Here is a 19,308-nt window from a genome sequence, read left to right on the forward strand (position 1 = left end):
GGTTCTGGGGTGCAGGATGGGTTCTGGGGTGCAGGATGGGTGCAGGATGGATGCAGGGTGGGTGAAGGATGGGTGCAGGGTGGGTGAAGGATGGGTGCAGGGTGGGTGCAGGATGGGTTCTGGGTGTGTGCAGGGTGGGTGCTCGGGATCCAGGATGCGCGCGGGGGGTGCCCGGTGCAGGGGTCCTTCCCGCCGCCAGGGGGCGCGCCAGGCCGCTCCCGGCAGGCTGGCCCGCAGGCCCCATCTCGCTGGCCGGGAGCCGGAAGCGGAAGTGCCGTGACGCCCTCCCGCCTCTGTGCCGTGGCGGAAAGATGGCGGCGGCCATGGCATGAAGAGACCCGGCGCGGCACCAGCGGTGAGCGCCGCCGCGAGCTCTCCCCGGTCTTAAACCGGCGCGGAGACCACTGCGGTCTACGTACCTCCTTGTCCCTTCACCCCTCGGGCCAGCGGGGGACTCTCTGGGATCCCCGATACTTCTGGCGGGCAGGCCCTCAGCTGCCCCCGGGCTTCCCTGGAGCTTAGTCCCTCCTTAGCCCGGGGGTCCGGAGTTCCTCGCTTCCCTCTCGGCAGGTGGGCCCGGACACATTGAGGGTGATCCTTCCTGTGCCCCCTCGCCCCCAGCTCTCCCCCTTCTTTCCAAGCTGTGCCCTGTGCCTCCTACTTGTCAGGTCTGCATTTATCCCCGCCTTCTTGGACTCCCTTCCCGGTATATGGAGGCTCCCTTTATTCCCTTGGTGTGCACCTGTGCCTGCGCCCCTTCCTGGCTCCCTCCTTCCTCTCCTGGTGCCCAGATGTCTCTGGTCTGCAGTCAGGACTGCCCTTGTTTTCCTGGTGCCTCCCACTGAGATCTTTCTCCCAATCCCTGAGTCGTCCTGTGTTATCTTACTCCCTCCCTCTGTACCTTTTAGCCAACCCCCTCGGGTGCTGTGGGTCCATGCAAGCAGGTTCCCTGTACCCTGAGTTCCACCCCGGTCCCAGGGCACATGTGCTCTCCCCACAGGATGAAGATGAAGTAGGGCTCTGACCATGGACCATGAGGCCCCCACGATCAGGCCCCGGCGCATCCAGAACCAGAATGTCATCCACCGCCTGGAGCGCCGCCGCATCAGCTCGGGCAAGGCCGGCACCCACTGGCACCAAGTCCGCGTCTTCCACCAGAACGTCTTCCCCAACTTCACCGTGGTCAACGTGGAGAAGCCGCCCTGCTTCCTGCGCAAGTTCTCCCCTGACGGCCGCTACTTCATCGCCTTCTCCTCCGACCAGACCTCGCTGGAGATCTATGAGTACCAGGGCTGCCAGGCGGCCGAGGACCTCCTGCAGGGCTACGAGGGGGAGATCCTGGCCAACGGCAACGACCAGAGGTCGGTCAACATCCGGGGGCGGCTCTTTGAGCGCTTCTTCGTGCTGCTGCACATCACCAACGTGGCCTCCAACGGGGAGCACCTGAACCGGGAGTGCAGCCTGTTCACGGACGACTGCCGGTACGTGATCGTGGGCTCGGCCGCCTACCTGCCCGAGGAGCCGCACCCGCCCTTCTTCGAGGTGTACCGCAACAGCGAGTCCGTGACCCCCAACCCGCGCTCCCCGCTGGAGGACTACTCCCTGCACATCATCGACCTCCACACGGGCAGGCTGTGCGACACGCGGACCTTCAAGTGTGACAAAGTCATCCTGTCTCACAACCAGGGGCTGTACCTGTACAAGAACATCTTGGCCATTCTCTCTGTGCAGCAGCAGACCATCCACGTCTTTCAGGTGACGCCCGAGGGGACGTTCATCGACGTGCGCACCATCGGCCGCTTCTGCTACGAGGACGATCTCCTGACCCTGTCTGCCGTGTACCCCGAGGTGCAGAGGGACACTCAGACAGGAATGGCCAACCCTTACAAAGAGCCCTTCATAAACTCCCTGAAGCACAGGCTGCTGGTGTACCTGTGGAGAAGGGCCGAGCAGGACGGAAGTGCTATAGCAAAAAGAAGGTTCTTCCAGTACTTTGACCAGCTGAGGCAGCTCCGCATGTGGAAGATGCAGCTCTTGGATGAGAACCATCTGTTCATTAAATACACAAGTGAGGATGTGGTCACTCTGCGGGTGACAGATCCTTCCCAGGTATAAAATCACAGAAGGGTTTGGGTTGGAAAGGGTCTTAAATATCATCTAATTCCAACCACCCTGCTAGGGGTCCACTGGACCAGGTGGTTCGGATGCTGCCTGTCTCTTCAGGTTGTTCACTGCTCTGGGACAAGTGCTCAAGCATTACAATGCTGTGAGCTGTTCCTTACTGAGCCTGTAAAGGTTATTTAGGATCTCCAGTACCTGATTCTTATGTGAACATATGATGCCTCTGATATTGAATAACTTCTGTATCTTTTGTTTTCTTAATTTCATTGCTTCTTTCCTTCTCACCAGCAAAATGAGAAAGATTAGATGTGTTAGCAAGTTGCTTTCTCCAAGGATTGTTCCCCATACTCCTAGATGCTGTTCAATCCTCCTCCCCTCCCCAAACCCCCAGCTGAATTTATTTTTAGCTGGTATTTTATATAGTCCATTTAAATAGTAGAGGTAGTCTCTCCCTTTTCTCATGTATCTTTAAGCTTGTTTTTCAAATATAATAGTCTTCATTTCCCCTGGTACAATTACCATTTCTGTTCTGCCTACATACTTAGTCTTTCAAGCTTCAGTAAGAGGTAGTATTTATGATCTCTCCAAATTGGAGTAGCAGCTTTTAGATCTGGCTAATGGGCCAATTGCTTCTCTTTTCAATTTAGTACTAAAGAAGTGGAATTAGAGCAAATGTAGCTCAGTCAGTGCTGGGTCCTTCCAGATGTTTCACAACCCCACATGTTGATCATCTTTTTTTACTGCTTTTAGAGTGGTAGGTCACGTTTTGAGCCCTGTGAAATTAAGAGATTTTTTTAAAGCTAATTTTTATTCCTTTAATCAGTTTGGTTTTATTCTGTTGAAAGTATTTAGCAAGAATTTGTAATAAATCTTCAATGCAGCATGTAGGTCTGATTGTTCCCCCGGTGTTTGTTTTCTCTCATGCACTTCCCCACATCTTTGCCAGATCCAGGACTTAGGTCCTAGAAGAAATAGACAGTAGCTCTTTGTGTGTGTTCATCCTGGAAGATGACTCTGGCTGGTTTTATTTTCCTCTTCTGTGGTGTTTAGGGGAAGTTACTTTGGGAGGAAATAGGTAAGGCTTTATCCAATCCATTTTGCCCATTGGTGTAAAGCTGAACTTCTGTCTCAGAAATATGAAGGCTCTGTGGAAGTGGCCTGCAGGCTTCTGCTCGTTGCTGGTGTTTGGAGTGAGCTCCTGACCCTGATGTAAATGTTTGTGGCAGGCTCAGCTCTGCACACTCTGTGGTTAGTAGGGCTTTTGTGCCTGGTTTGCTGCAGGGAACTCTCGACTCTCTTCACCCCAGGGTTACTTTAAGATGCAGTTTGTGGTTAGTTTGCACTGTGCCTCAGGCACTGGGTTTTGTGCTGGAGGAAGAGCATCTCATTTCTCACTTCTTCCAGGAGATAATTCCAGATGTGGAGCAGTCTCCACAGACCTGTCTGAAGGTAGACTTGTGTTAGGGCTTCCTGAATAAAACTTGGCTCACAAAATAACTACAGCTCTTATTTTTCTTCAGTCTGTCAGACAAGGAGCATGAGGTTTCATCCAGTTTCAGGCTCCTCTTTCCCCGCTGGCTTCTCTGCCAAGAAGGTTGAGGAGTTGTTCGTGACTGTGGGTTTTGTGTTTTTTGTCTGGATCTGCATTGTATCCTTTGAGGTCTTTAAGAGTGTGCTCTGCATAGGTAGCTTGGGGGTTTGTTGCTGTTGTAGGCTTGTGATGATAGGCTTGACAAGCACTGCTGTGTGATTTTTAGGGCACTCAGCTGCTGCCTCCCATGCTGTGATGATGTTTTGGTGGTGTTACAGGTGCTGCAGAAGCAGCGTGGGTTTCCCTGCTCAGAGACATCCTGTGTTTCTGTGTTAACCTGGCAAAGGAATTTTTTTTTTTATTTAAAGTTGGAGGATACTCCCTGCTGTCTTCTGTGATTTAAATAGTTTTTGCTTCTGCTGTCTTCTCTTATTTTCTCCCTGCTCCAACCCTTTATTTCAGAAGGACTTCCCTTTCCTCAGGCAGTAGTCTAGTGAGTAACCTCATCTAGCGTGCTTCATTTGGACATGTGGGGGCTGGATTGTATTATCACAGTTTATTTTGGGGCTGTAAAACAAACAAAGCTCGTGATATTTGCAGGTGGGTGGGGTGGGCAGAGTGCCTGTCATCCTTGAGCATTGTTCAGGAGCAGGAGGTGAAACATTTAGGAAGTGCTTCTATTGACAGAAGATTTAGTCAGATGTGTCTGTACCACGGGAATTAGTTCCCTTTGAAGTGGGGACAGGTTCTTACTTTGGGATGCCAGCACTTCTGTCTCTAATGCAAACTACATTTAATGACCAAGAATTAAATATGCCCTTTCCCAATGGGATGGGAATGTCATCTCCCTTTGATGTAGCTCTGCTGACACAATGTCACCTTTTTTCCCAATTTCTTGCTATTTGTGCCAGGGTTCATTGCCATTGCCAGTCCACAGCATGATACAAGGGCCATCTTGCACAAGAATGTCAGCATTAAGAAGAAGTCTCTAATACCTTTCAGATCTTCATTTCTGTGTTGCCAGGGTACCTGGAGGGCACAGCTTTTTGTGGGCAGTGGTGTAGTGCACAGTACACTAAAAATGCTCATCTCTGTGTGATGCAGATATTAAGGAGGGAAAGAAAATAATGTATCTGTGCAGAGGTAAAAATAATTTAAGGTCAGCTAGCAGTGGATCTGAAGTCATTTTGTCAGCAGGATTGAAAATTAAATTTGGCACCTGAGTAAGTGTTTTGGATTTGATGGAGGACAGAGAAGAGGAAGCTTGTTGCATCTAGTTTGAGTTGAAAAATTGGAAGCCCATTAGATTTCCCTAAATAATCACAGCTGAGTGATGGATAATTTAGTATGTGTTGAGGCATTCCAATAGGAGAATGGATTAGTGTGAGGATGTAGGATTCTCCTGTGATGTGGAGAAATTTGGATAGGGTCTGTGGTGTGATGTGGGGAGAAGGAATGGACAGCTCTCCCACCTGTGCTCTCCTGGATAACCTCTGCCTCTCTCCCCAGCCCTCGTTCTTCGTCGTGTACAACATGGTGACCACGGAGGTCATCGCTGTGTTTGAGAACACATCTGATGAGCTGCTGGAGCTGTTTGAGAACTTCTGTGATCTCTTCAGGAATGCCACCCTGCACAGTGAGGCTGTCCAGTTCCCCTGCTCGGCTTCCAGCAACAACTTTGCGAGGCAGATCCAGCGCCGGTGAGCCATTCGGAGCATGCTTTATTCCGTATAGACACACGCTCACCCCCGTCCACTGAAGGCCAGTATCAAATACCAACCCTGAGAAAACCAGTTCCTTTGGTCCCCTTTGCCACATGGTGCAAGGGTCAGGACTATACATGGTTCATCTTAGCCTGATGCATCTGATTTTATATTCTGCAGCATTTACCTTGTTAGAGGAAAGAACAAAGCAGCTGCAAACTGCTGCCTAGAGGACAGGAAAGGAATTTAGAGGGAAAGATGTTTCTGTCTCTCCTTGAGAAGTAACTCTTTTGGAGATTATTAAAGTATTACTGCCCAGTAGCTTTGGTCCCTGAAGATATGATTTGTCAAGATGCTGGCATGATCCAACTGGGTGTATTTTGCCAAGTGACACTCTCTGAATTTAGTGTGTACCAAACTGTGTTCTGTAGCATTTCCTCAACATCAGTCACCAGCTCGTGGTTCTCATCATTGTACTAGGAGAAAGGAAACTCATCTGCTTAGATCTGTTGTGAAAGTTGAGCAAAATACCAAAATAACCTGGGTTTCTAGAATATGCTTTAACAGTCAGATGTGGTTTTAATGAGGCAGAGGCAGAGTGTATTATTTCTCTAGGAAAATTTTGTTGTGACTCAGGGTGTTTTGTTCTTCCAGTGACTTGTTTCTCATCATCCAAAGTACTTGGCACTTATGGGTATCAAGCTTCTGTTGACTTTAGGATGATGTCACATAAGTCTGACGAAGCTGGCTATGTCTGTAACTTTCTAGAGCAGCCTGTCAGGAAATCCATAATGCTTAATGGGAGAGAGAATGAGAGAACTCACCGAAGACTGATGAAGAACAACTCCTGTCTTTTGTTAAAGTAGAAAGGAGAGTCTTTTCATCCCCTTGCTACAAGGGCCTGTAATAGGAGAGTTGTAACTTCCACAACAAAGTACCATAGATCATAGTCCATAGTGAGCTGGCTTCTGGCTGAGTGTTTACCCTCTTTATTTTACTTGGAAAGAGAAATCCAGCCTATGTTATTCTCTCCACCAGGAAGAACGTCCAGCTCACTGTAGTTTCTGGAGAGCTTTATGCTTTTCATCAGGGTTCTTCTTCATATGAGGTCTCTCCCTTTAGAGGAGAGGATCATCAAGTCAACATTAAGGGCTCAACTGTTACTGTGAAAGCCCCCTGGCTTTTGCTCATGCTGTTTCCAGGCTTCGTCGTAAAACTTGGATTGACTGATAAGCTGCTAATCCATCTCTCCCTGTTTCTGATCCTGTTCATTTCCTGTACTGCAGCACAGCTGGGTCCAGACCTGGTGGGTAGGCACATTCTTCTCCTTGTGTCACTCTGGACGTTCTGAGTGAGACAGTAATGATGAGTGAGGATGAAAAGGTCATCAGAACTGGTTGATGCTAGAATCACTGTGATGCGTCTTTGGAAATGAGCTGGTTTAGTTCTTACACTGCAGCTGTTTTCTTTCCCTGACAGTTTTCCTGCTTGGTTTATTTAAGATGTGCTGTTCACCTGTGGCCTTTGTGAATGAAAGGTGTCTGTTGGTTTGCTGCAGGTTCAAAGACACGATTGTGAACGCCAAGTACGGAGGGCACACGGAGGCCGTGCGGCGGCTGCTGGGGCAGCTCCCCATCAGCGCCCAGTCCTACAGCGGCAGCCCCTACCTCGACCTGTCCCTTTTCAGCTACGATGACAAGTGGGTGTCAGTCATGGAGCGGCCCAAGACCTGTGGAGATCACCCCATAAGGTATGGGACGGGCCAGGGAGCTGTATGTGAGGAGAGAGTGTAAGGAGTCACTGTGAATCACCTCTGCCGTGTGGCATCAAGTGTGCAGAAGAGGGAGTAGATTGAAGCATTTTTCTTAGAAAATCCTTTCATCAGGGGATTTATTTCAGCAGTCCCACAAAACTTGGCCTCTCTCCTTTACAGTAATGTGCATGTGTAGGAGGGCTCTTCATGTTTTCTCACTGAGCTGCTCTGCTGTGGGGAAGGTTTGGGTGGTGAAGTCTTAGTCTTTTCCTTATGAATGGTCTTGTTCCTCCTCCTCTTCTTGCAGTGCTACCGTTGTGTTTGGGTTGCAGAGTGATACAGCTCTGATGTCTGCTTTCCTGTGCTGGAAGGATCCTCTCTGAGTATGTGGGTTTAGTTGGCAAGGATCGTCTGGTTTGTCCTGTGAATTAAATAGTATCTGGACTAGGTGTTACTCAGAAAGCTTGTGGTATTGACTGAGCTGTTTTCAGACTCTCCTTGTTTACTGTTCTCACCCTGGGAGCTGTACTCCTTTTCATACTCCCTTCTCTCTGTGATCTGTAGGAAATTTCTGTCTGTAGTAGGAATTTTAGCCAGGTGTCAGGGCCATTCTGTGCCTCTTCTGTCTGAGTCTCCAGTGCTGGGAGAGGGAGTAAGTCTGAGCTTGAGGATAAGGAGGTTTGCAATGCTTCTTGGAGAAACATCAGGACTAGTTATTTCTTTTTGTTGGCTGCAGCCATGGCTGCAAGAGGTAGTGGTTAAAATTCCAACATCTCCAACTTGAAAGGCTCAAAGAGGCTGAGTTATCCAGGCAGAATAGTCTTTCTGCTCATAGTACTGCCGAAGCAAACCTATGCTCTGAAAACAAAGAGAGCCTTCAGTGCCTGAATGCTTTGTTTAGTGACTGCACACATGTTGGGGGCTCAGGCAGCCTAGGGAGATCATTCTGGCCTGCTTCCCAACTTTATTTTCATCAATGCATTCGCAAAAAGTGGTTTCATCTCTCCCCTGGCCCTGACTCAGGTGGCAGGGAACTTCTGATTATTCCTGCGCTCTCAATTCCCAAATTATGTATATTTAATTGATTCTTCTGCCTGTATGATTTGGTTTGATCTCCAGCTTCCATGTTATCTGCAAAGAAAGCCTGCCCTTTTCCCCCTTGTCATGCTTTGGCATTGGGAACTTGCAGGGTGGCAGTTGTCTGCCAGCGCCAACCTGCGCCCGGCTCCCGCGGACAAAAGGCAGCAGAACCGCAGTCATTTGCTGCGGTGGAGTCTTTGTAGTAAACAAAGCCAAGTGCCACCTTCCCTCCCTCCCCTGAGCAAAGCAGCGTTTCAGAGCCAGAGCTTTTAAAGCTCAAAGCTGTGCAGAGTCAATTAGGACTTGAATAGAGCCTCGGAGCAGTGGGGCTCCTGGTTTTTGGAAAGTAAGCAGAGGATGAGGCGCTAACCTTAACCATTCAGTAGCTGAAATAGTGCTGCTGTGGTTCTCACGTGCAAAACAAAGGGATTAATAAAATAATGCCAGCTGCCTGTTGGGGTTAGAGGGCTTGGAAATGAGGGACCGCAGGATTTGTAATGTAAGTCCTGTAATTGTCTGGAATGGAAAACCCTTCAGCAGCTAAGGGTGTTATAATCTGTGTGCAGTTTCCTGGCATGATGTGTGAGCTAGGAAGGCTTTTCCACATCAATTCAGTATTTCTGTGTTCCTTTAACCCTTAGTGCTTTTCTGCATCCCAGAAGGTGCAATTCTGCCTACTTAAGAGACCAGTGGTTGTTTGCTGTCAGGTGGGAAGGACTTTAGGTTCCCCATCACCACTGCCTTCCAGTCTCTTTTCAGGAGGTTTGAAGAGAGATTCAGTGGGTGAAATGATGGCACTTGAGGGAAGAAGCTCTAACACAGCTCTACCTATAGCAGGGGGTCTCTAAAATCCATCTAGGTGGCTAATAAGGAGCCATTTAACCAAAGAATTGGTCTGCAGATAAATCTTCCATTTTCGTACGGTTTGAAAAGGCTGGTCTTGCTGTTTCTGTTGACATACAATTTTATGTTGCAGTGCCTAATTTATCCCCAGAATGAGAGCCCATGGAAATGGCCTCTGATTGCAGAGCACTTTTAAAAATACATTTAAAAATACCAAACTGAGCACATCTTTAAGATTACAGGGAGCTTCATCTTGAGTAGTAAATTGTTGTGAATTGGGGGAGAGAGGAACAGATGGGGGACTGTGCTTTATTTAAAGAATGACCCTCTGCATACCCAGCCTTGTGTAGGAGGGAAAGGGCTTTTTGAAAAGCCAAATACCAAGATTGTGACTCTCTTGCTGGGTTCTTGTGTGCAATTTTCAGGCAGGGCTGGCTGGCACTTTGATTCAGAGGAAAGGAAAGGAGAGTGGCCCTCCAGGAAGAACATGAGGTTCTCAATAGGCTGTGTTGTTAAAATGTGGAGTATGTCTGCTCCTGAAACAGCATCGCTGGTATCTCTCATCATCCGTTCTTCCAGGCTGAGAGCTGAGTGCATCGTGCTGCTGGCGGGGGGGAGATGTGCTCTGACATTAAAAGCATTCTTGGAGTTAAAATCAGAGGAAAATGCAAAATACCCGCATGCACTAAGTGTTGGTGGAAAAGAAAACAGCTGGGAGGTGTAATGGCAATTCTGTGTCTGAAGTTGGAAGAGGTCTAATGAAAATGGTCTAAGAAACAGACAGCTTCAGGGTGAGGACTTGACTTAGAGCCCAGCTACTTGGTGAAGGTTCCACATCCAGAAGCCTCCACCACTACATCCCACAAGCCTTCTCCAAAATCTCAGGGAGGGTGGGATCCTCACAGAGGGTCCTGTATTCTGCCAGCAGCAGAGGACAGTGGTGTTACCTGGGCTTATGTCAGGTACACACAGCGTGCAGGGAAGGCTCAAGAGGCAAAGAGCTTCCCTGGACTCACCTGTCTCTTCAGCGCTGTTTATCTCATCCCCCTGAAAATGTTCCCTCTGTGCTGGAGCTGTGTTCCAGAGCTCACCTCTTGGAGATGCACATGAGCTTGACCCACAGGCAGGTGTGACAGCAGAAGGCCACAAGGTTTTCCTTGACTTGTGTCCTTGCTGTGGTTATTGAATCAAATTTATCAGGTATGTCCTGCACAGCCTATCTCATTAATGCTTCCTTGGTGGCAATCTAAAAGGAATTGCAGAGCCATGCTTGAACAGTACAACATGGCACACTTGAGCAGGATTGGATCAACTTCCTTGACTGAACAGGGAGGTAGCAGGCACAAGGACAGCAGTGCAAAGCCTTCCCTGGCAGTACCAGGGGAGGCAAGGGTGGCCTGACACTCAGTGAAGGCCATTGCTAGGGGAAGGGAGCTCAGTTCTGAACAGTATATCTGCCTTAGGGAGCAAGGGGAGCAGCTTGCATTAAGAGAGGATGGAGAGCCAGCACAGGTGGGGTCTGAACCAAACTGACTCCCTCTTGTGAAGTCAGCTTTGTCCATCAAAGTGACAGGCAGAGTTCTCTCGTTGCTAATAGTAAAATAATGTGATGCTTTTCTAGAAAACAACTGCCCTGAGAGGGACTGTCCTGCAAAGCCAAGAGCCAGACACCCAGCTAAGGACCTTGTGCCCCTCAGGGAGCACCAGAGCTCGAACAAGGCACTGTCTCTGTGTGCGAAGAGCCCAGATGGCAAAGTCAATAGTCGGGAACAGGCGTAATTGACTTTCTCTTCCTTTCAGATTTTACGCTCGTGATTCTGGCCTGCTGAAGTTCGAGATCCAGGCGGGGCTCCTGGGGCGCCCCATCAATCACACCGTGCGGCGCCTGGTGGCCTTCACCTTCCACCCCTTCGAGCCCTTCGCCATCTCGGTGCAGCGCACCAACGCCGAGTACGTGGTCAACTTCCACATGAGGCACAGCTGCACCTAGGGGCACTCAGGGCTGCTCTGCTCTCCTCGCCTCTGGGCCTCTGCCACACGTCTGCCAAAGCCAGACACTCTGGGAAAGCAAACCATTGCTCATGGAGAGAAGCTTCACCTGGGAGCTCCTACCAGGCCCTCAGCCTCAGCTGTGGAAGGCTGATCCACCCCAGTTATGGGGGTGGATGCTTCTTCTGACCCTGTTTGTGCTGCTGTCCTTCCCTGTTCCTGTTGATGAGCAAAGCGTAGCTGAGGTTCCTTTCCTGGTTTCCCAGAGGCATGGCTGTTTTTTATCCTGTTCTGGGTCTTAGGAGGCAGAGATGGAGCTTTGCATCACATTTGTGGAGCATTCCCTTCTGTACTGGTGCTCTCCTACCGTGTTGGACAAATGGCCTGTCACAGAGGGAAGGGATGGGAGCCATGGGGAGGGCATGGATACAACTACCCCTGTTTGTATCTTCAGAATTGCTGGGGAAATGAGATCCTGCTCTCATCCACACCATCTATTCATGTCATTTTAATATGCAAGAGGTCAGGGGAAAAAAAGTGTGAGAAATCACTCCAGTTGAGAGACATGAGGTGTGTTCCTGACTCTTATGCAAGTCACTTAATCTTTGTGCCTTACTTTTGTAAAAGCTCCCAAGTGAGAGCTGGTGTTACACCAGCAGGCCAGGGCAGCTGGTTGTGTCTGTAACACACGAGGAGGTGGCTGCAGGAGGAAGGTGGGTGTCTGGGAAGGGTGTGGGGAGCAACAGCAGCTCCTTGGTCATGTCAAAAGGACTTTTCTGCAGCATGGGGTTTAATCCTCATAGCCATCTGCAGATCCTGCTGCTGAGAAGAGGGAGACCAGCTGCTGGCACCCTCCTGTGTGTTGGAGTACCAGCATGGAAAATTAGTAGGATATGCCCAGAAAGAAGAGTGGAGACCTGAATTCATGGTCACTGCTGTGGGTGGGCAGTTTGGAGGTGAACTTGTTGACTTTGGTTGCTTACCTCTGTCTGTTTGATACACTGTTCTCTGTGAGAACCCAGATGCTGTTTCCAGGCTTCAGAGCACAGCTGGCCAGTGTGTCAGTGTTGGGTGGACCATAGCAGTGTTTTTGTGCTGATAAATTAAGCTCCTGGGTGTAATTACCTGCCACTGTGGGCTGATGAGGATGCTGGCCTGCCCTTTTCTCTTAAAAATAGTTTTCAGTTGTAGGCCAGCATTTAGGGGTTTTTACATGAGGGCTGGTTTGTGCCTGCTGCCAGGCAGCACAACCATCCAACATCACAATGTGCTCCAGCAGGAGCTGGAGCCTGTTCTTTTCCATTCCTTTGGGAGGTACAGTGGGTGCAATAGAAAATTGGTGCTAAAACACAGGAGGGCCTCTCTGTTGAAGGACCCTGTGGGTGTCTTGACTGGACCAAAATGAGCTGTGGGTGATGTGTTGTGGCCACATGCCAGTGGAGTGCTGGAGTCATGCATTCATTTTGCTGGTGATGCACCAGAGAAGAACTGTGTGGGTGAGGGTGCCTGCTAATGGTATGAGTGTTGGACCCAAAAATTAAGGTTGTCCTGGGGACCTTGAATCAGCCTTTGCTCTCTGCCTCACTGTACTTCTCTCCTGGCCTTGCTAAACATATTTCTAGGGAAGACATAGCATTTCATTGCTCTTTTCCTGATGTTTGCACTGTTGGTGTCTCAGGTCTGTCAGGAGTGCCGGCGGGTCAGGAGACTGCTAACAGAGGAGGTGTCAGTGCTTTAGCTGCAGGTTCCTCTCATCTAATAACACTATTTGTCAAGGTTTTAGGGTTTTATCCTGTGATCTGTTCCTCAAACATTCAATTAAAGCTCCAAGTGGAGAATCGTTTGCACACTATGGATCATGGATTTACCTCCCTCTGCACCACTCTCACAGCTGTTCGCACTTCAGTATGAGACTTTTTTTTTCCCCCCCCTGAGCTTCCAGCAGCTCCATCTGAGACTGTGTTTACTCCTTGGTGTCACAGCCTCGGGAAGTCAGCGCTTACTAAATTAGCTGTCAGATCTCTATTGAGACTCTTTTTTCAGTGGCAAAAATATAAACTTCAGCATTTCTTTAGTAGGGGCTTTTGCCAAATTCAGGCTGCCCTGTGTGAAGCAGTGTGTGGCATGGATTGTTGAACTTGGGGCTGAGAGGAGATCTGTTCTTAGCTCTGCTATTAAATTCTGAGGCTGGGGGCAAATCTCTTCCTGCTCCAGCTGGTGTTTTCTTCTCCATAAATGAGGCCAAAACCATATTTTCAGCCTTTGTGAAACACTTTGAGATTCATGGATAAAAAGTGCTGGGTAAGTGCTAAGTATTTTCTTATGTTTGCAGACAAACTGATCATACTGGGTACTAATTGCCTTGGAGTAGCATAGCAGATCCTCTGGTCTTGGCTGCTGCATTTTGTATCACCAACAGAGTTAATTTTATTACAGAAATGTATGAAAAGAAAAGTCTCTCATGCTTGAAATTTTGATGCTTTTCTTTAAGAAACAAGAAGTGTGTATGGTGGGGAGGGTGGGACAAAAGGGGAGATATTTTCTACCTGATATTTTTCCTAGTTAGGGTGAAAATTTGTTACTAACCCAAGACAAAAACAGAATAAAGAGAATTTGCTTTAAGAGTCTGATTTATTGTCTTTGTCTGGTATAGATGGGAATTCCTTTGCTAAGAAGAGATGGCAGGGGTGTGCCTTGGACTGTGCAGACATACCTCATGGGAGCTTGCTGCCTCTTCCTGGCACTTGGAGTACAAGTGTGCTTTAGAATGTTCCCACCTGAGGCATTTCTGTAGCTCCTGCAGATTTCTCAAATTCTTGTCTACATGAACTGATGCCAGGAGAGGAATTCTTGGTTACATTTTTCCCTTTGTATATTATTACTAGCCCAACTGGTATTCAAGGACTCTTTCTTTATTCCATTTACAGCATTTATCTAACCTTTTGGTAATTTTCTGCATGATCAAGGGATGAAAGCTTGTTGTGGTTTAACTCCAGCTGGCAACTCAACCCCACAGAGCCACTTGCTTACTCCCTCACCAGTGGGATTGGGGAGGGAATCAGGAGAGTAAAAGTGAGAAGACTTGGGTTGAGATAAACACAGATTAATGGGTAAAGCAAAAGCCACATGCAAGCAAAGCAAAACAAGGAATTAATTCCCACTTCACATGGTCTGGCAGGTGTTCAGCCATCTCCAGGAAAGCAGGGCTCCATCTCCTGTAACTGCCCCAGCCAAAACCAGCACAAATCTGAACACACTTTGCTTGGCAGAGCAGCCTCTCCACTGCTTTTAGGTTGGGCTGAGGCACTCAGATTTTCCATGTGCTACTCCCTGCCTCTTTGCAGAACAGTCTGGCTGAGAACTCTGCACCATCCCTGTTTGTGTTAGTTCCTCTAACCATGTGCATCTTGAGCATGAAAGTGATTTTCTTTTGATCCTTTCCTCCATTTCTCAGATGCTTTCCTGTGCAGACCTTGAGCATACCAGAAAGCTCTTGAGCCAGTGGCTTTTCAGATAGGCACTAAGTGACAAGGAGATGCTTGAGCTGGAAACCGTGTTTGACTGGCAGCAAAATCCCATCTTTTCTTACTTCTTGTACTGCTTTTGCTTTAAGAAAAAAGTAGTGAAAGCAGGACAGTTGCATTATTTCTTATATAAAAGGCAGACAGCAAGGCAAAGAAATCCCATTAGAGTCAAACATATGGATGTGCTTAAGATGTGTCTCTACTAAAGACTCCTATCAATTAACCTTCCAGTGCTCGTGGCTGGCCCTGATTTGGCTGCCTGTGTGTACTGACATGACCTTCCTTTTGCTCAGGTGCTGCATCTATTAAGCTCTTCCCTTGGTCATTTTGACCCAGCTAGAAGAATCACATTTCTGATGCTTTAAGAAATCTCTTTGTTTTTCTTCTTTATGATCTGTTTTGCTGCTTTTTCTGCCAGTGTTTCCTGCAGGGCTGTGGGCAGAGAGGTGGTGAAGGGATGGCAATGAGACATGTGGCCTTCTTCCAGCTGTTGTCCTTCTGTGAGCCTTTATCAGATGGGTGCACACTGCAGAGCAAATGGATGTTCTGTGGACAACAGGACAGGATTTTGTGGATTTACTTTGTTCTTGCTATGCAAGTTCCAGAGTCTGTGTCATTGATGTGCCTGAATTTTGTACTTCCCTGTCTTGTTACATGGTTGAAAAAGCTTTTCTGGTCAAATACTCCTCAGGAGGAGGGAATGGTGAAATGGCTTTTTATTTTTTTTATTGTTTTCCTTGCTCCAGGGCTGTGGGCTGAGCTGTGCAGTGCAGTTCCAGCCTGGTGCTGGCTCAGGCAGCCCCAGCCTCTGCTGTTTGCTGGCCAAGGTCTGATTTGACTTTGTTTCTCTTGGGGAAGAACTGTACTTACTGTGTAAGGAAATAAGTTCTCAGAAAAATACTGATGTGGAGAAAACATTAAATGGCACCTTTTTTTTTTTAATGATGTTTTGACATAAAAATACTGCAGTTTTAAACTAGCAATCTGGAAACTGGTAATTCATGGCCAACTGCTGTGGTTTTGTATGTGAGGAGAACTGGAAAGAGACAAGTTGCCCTTGGTTCTGGTCACTCAGGGCTGTGCTGCAGCATGTGGGTAACATGTAGATCCTCACATGAATAATGAGGTGAGGGCTGTTATGGAGGAATATGATGGATGTAACACTACCAAGTTCCCTGTGTTTGCTGCATTCTGCTTTGTCCAGGTATGAACTGCAGCCTTTGGAGGAGTTTATTTTCTGTGGATGACAAAACTAGTTTGAGTTCAGTCTTTTTAAATCCAGGAACATGTTATTTCTACTTTCCATGGCTGTCTTCTTTCCTTCTACCCAGCAGCTTTGCCAAATGCCAAACGTAGTGCAGAGCAGCCCTGGCTTTGCCCAGAGAACTCCTTAAGCCCCTGTTTTTGGCAGTGAGTTGTTCCTTCTGAAAGCCACTCTTGCACAAGTTCATCCTTCCCTCTGCCAGTGTCCTTCCTCTACCCAGGTGTGTTGCTGCAGCATGAGCAAGGGAGGCAGAAGGGTGCAGAGCACACTGTCACTGTCCCAGTGCCCCAGCAGCTCTGGTCACCTTGCATGGGGCAGCTGAGGGTGCTCTGGCAGCTCTGACATCCAGCCCTGGCTCTGACCCTGCCAGCCTGGGGGTGCTGCAGCTGGGATGTGTGGGACCAGTTGCTTAAGGGGTTTGGAGGGGTGACAACAAGGCAGGTGGCAGGGAAGCCCTGGCAGGGCAATCTGGCTGCAGTTGGACGTGATTTTAGGGTGTTGTTAGAGCAGAGGGCAACACTGCATCCCTGTGAGTGTCTGCTCGCCGAGCTGGTCATTTGATATCTCCTTGGAGGCCTAAAATGGAGCAGTGCCGGATTAGATGTACCCGGTGCCCTTGGTGAGCTCCGGGGAGATACGATCCGCGATCCTCGCCCTCCCGCCTCCGACCTGCTGGCGCCCAGTGCCGTCACCACAGCAACGGGGAGAAACAGCCCATCCGCATGGAAACGGCCTTGCTGTGCCCGCCAGCCGCTCGGGAGAGCGCTTCAGACGGCGAGCTCGCAAAGGTGGGGGGCACCAGCACCCCTGTGGTGACCAGCAGGGAGCCTTGGCCCCAGCTGCAGGGCTGAACACACCTCCTGTGGGTTACTGCAGCGCTGGCACTGCCCCTGAGTGTGGGACTCCCGTCCCAAAACACTGGCATTGCTCCCAGTGCAGAGCCAGCACGTGCTCTGTGGTCTCTGACCGTGATGGATAATTTTCATTGCTGTTGCCCTATTTTTTTGGGGCTGGTCCTGAAGTCAGGGTAAGGTCCAGATTATCTGTGCTGATACCTGCAGCAGCGTAGGTAGGTCACAGGTTTACCCCTGACTGGTTAGTACTTAATGCTTGTAAAATCCCTCTTTGTAAGGAGGAAGGAGCGACTGGCAGCTAAACAGGGTCTCCTGTAACATAGGACAGACAAATATCATCTTGACAGCATGAGTGTGCTGTGCAGCCTGTCTGGCTTTGGGCAGCAAAGTCTGAGTTAATCTCTCCTCATCCTGCCGCCTACCCCCTAAATCCCCCATCAGCTGCTTCCCCAGAGAGGGCTCAGGTTTGGAGGTGATGTTGGTGCTGATCTGCTGCTCTGATAAGGGCTGGGGAGGGCAGCTCTGCTGTACAGCCAAGCAGAGTTTGTTCCAGTTTTACACTGGCCCTTTGGTGACTGTGTCTCTTGGCTGCAGGATCACTTGGAAGGGGATCTCCCCAGCCAGCATCACTTCTTTGGGTGGATTTTGGTAAACTAGGCTGGTTTTGCAACCAGATTGTCCCAGAGCATCTCCCAGTGCTGGAGAAAGCTGCTTTCCAGCTACACAAAGAATTGCACAAGAAGACGGCTGGCTAGTCTAAAGCAATTTGCATTTCTTGGTCAGTTTGACCCTGACAGCTCAGGAAATTGCTATTTCTGTGAATTTGGCAGGAGCAAAACGAAAGGCAGTGACCAGATCTTGCCAAAGGGCTGTGTGAGAGTCTGGATGGCAATTAGGAGAGCAAGTTGTGCCTGCAGGCAGATGCAGGAAGAGATGAGTCCTATTTCACATCACCTTGGGACCTGCAGAAGGGGCAGAGGATGGGAGACTGGTGGGTGAAATATGTCATTCTCCTGCCTGGGGCCCCACGTTTTATTTGTTACCTGGAGCCCTGTGTGGGTGGGAAGCCTTGCCTGCTGCTGTGCACAGGAGCCCCTTGTGCCCAATCCTTTCTCCTTTCTGCTTACATTTTTTTAGAAAAACAAGCAGTGAGGTTGCTGCTGGAAGCAGCTCTCCCAAGCAATGGCTGTTAGGGCTCCAGAGCTGCTGAGATGTTTGGGTCCAGGTGCACAGCCTCCACTCTCAGTAGATGTGGGCATTGGAGGAGGGTTATGGGCTCTGGAGAAATTAGAGGATACTGCCAAGTGGCACTAGTGCAGGGGAAGCTTGGAGAACTCAGCAGAGGAGGTGTGAGTGGGTTCAAAAAACCAAAGTGGCATCAAAAAAACAAAGGCTTGGCTCCCCTCTACATCTCCCCAAGAGGACCCTGCAGTCCTGCTTCACCATCAGTGTGGGGACTTGGATGCTCTTAGGCTGTTCATTAGAAAAACCTCTGAGCAGTTCCTACTGCCATCAAGTACCTATTAATGCCTCTTCAGGGATGGGAGAGCATTGGAAAAGCACAAAAACAATCCAAGGGCCCTTTATCTCTTTTTGGTCTGAGAGGTCATGGGCTGAGGTTGGAAGAGAAGAGGGGCCAGGTGGGGATGCCAGGCATGAAAGCAGCACCGTGATTATCTGGCGAAGTCTGAGTGCAAAAACATAACCTGATTTGAACTGTTACTTCTTCAAGACTCCCGGGGGTGCTTTGGGGTTATAAACACCTACTCAGTGACCTGCTTTGTGCACATCTTGAGCCAGGTATTCCCACACCAGAGGGAAAGCCAGCAAAACCTGCACAGATGTCTTTAACAGCTGCAGCCGGGCTGCCGTAAGCCACCCCTGCTGCTACAGTTTATTAGCACTGCAGGGTCTGTTCCCCTCTCCCCTTTCTTGCCTGCTTGTGTGTACAGTCAGCTGTTAAAGGACACTGACATCACCTAACAGTTTAATTGAATCTCACAAAGGGATCCAAATTGGCTGCCTGAGTCTTGTCACTGAGATGCTCATGGAAGAAATAGTAAATCACCAATTCAGCAGATAAAGCTGCAGCTCTGGGCAGAAAGTCCTTGTTGCTGGGGATAGGGAAGTAATTCCTCTTTGCAGAATAATACACTATTAGGGAGATGACTGAGGGCTATTTTTCCAGGCTACCAGTGCCATCCCTGTGCAAGGGAAGGGTAACTGAGTTAGACTAGCTCCCTAAGATGGTGTGGCACTCAGTAAGGCGTAAACAGACCTGAGGCAGCATTTTATCTGTAAGTCAGGAGACTGTTGTGTGTTTTACACAGGGATTTACAGGGATACAATGGAGAGAGGTCCACGTGACCGTTTATTTAGAACGGAAGGCAGAATCTCAGGAAAGGCCAGGGTTGAATTGGGATGAAGCTTTGCAGCCAGAAACAATTTCTGAGACTATTTTACAAAAAAAGTAATCTTTGAGTGTAGGGAATCAAGTTAGGAGGGAATGGAGAGAGAAATGTCCAAAAGCAATAGGGAAGCCCAGAGGGAGAGGATATGACCCTAATGAGAGTGCTAATGCTGTGGCCATGCTACTGACAAATGAAGTAATTGCTGCTCAGGAGGAATGCTAGCCAGTAGAAAACG

General features: G+C 48.9%; 1 protein-coding gene across 2 annotated transcripts; it reads left to right on the top strand.

The window, feature by feature from the left end:
• The first annotated feature begins 280 nt into the window (after positions 1 to 280).
• On the top strand, positions 281 to 13,650 carry DET1 (DET1 partner of COP1 E3 ubiquitin ligase). Of its 2 annotated transcripts, none has more exons than XM_033070531.1 (5): positions 281 to 355; positions 1,001 to 2,109; positions 5,162 to 5,352; positions 6,914 to 7,105; positions 10,832 to 13,650. In XM_033070531.1, the coding sequence occupies exons 2-5, from the start codon at positions 1,027 to 1,029 to the stop codon at positions 11,019 to 11,021; spliced, it is 1,656 nt and encodes a 551-aa protein (XP_032926422.1). In that variant the 5' UTR covers positions 281 to 355; positions 1,001 to 1,026; the 3' UTR covers positions 11,022 to 13,650. The 2 variants fall into 2 exon arrangements, with proteins under 2 accessions (XP_032926422.1, XP_032926421.1); XM_033070530.1 differs by having other exon boundaries at positions 282 to 570.
• The last annotated feature ends 5,658 nt before the right edge of the window (positions 13,651 to 19,308 follow it).

This window comes from Catharus ustulatus, chromosome 12 (assembly GCF_009819885.2).
Source record: "Catharus ustulatus isolate bCatUst1 chromosome 12, bCatUst1.pri.v2, whole genome shotgun sequence".
NCBI classification, from domain to species: Eukaryota; Metazoa; Chordata; class Aves; order Passeriformes; family Turdidae; genus Catharus; species Catharus ustulatus.

Coding starts and splice junctions, on each gene's coding strand:
- DET1 (XM_033070531.1), top strand. CDS start 1,027: ATGGACCATGAGGCCCCCACGATCAGGCCCCGGCGCATCCAGAACCAG. Junction 2,110..5,161: donor GGGTGACAGATCCTTCCCAG/GTATAAAATCAC, acceptor CTCTCTCCCCAG/CCCTCGTTCTTCGTCGTGTA. Junction 5,353..6,913: donor GCGAGGCAGATCCAGCGCCG/GTGAGCCATTCG, acceptor GGTTTGCTGCAG/GTTCAAAGACACGATTGTGA.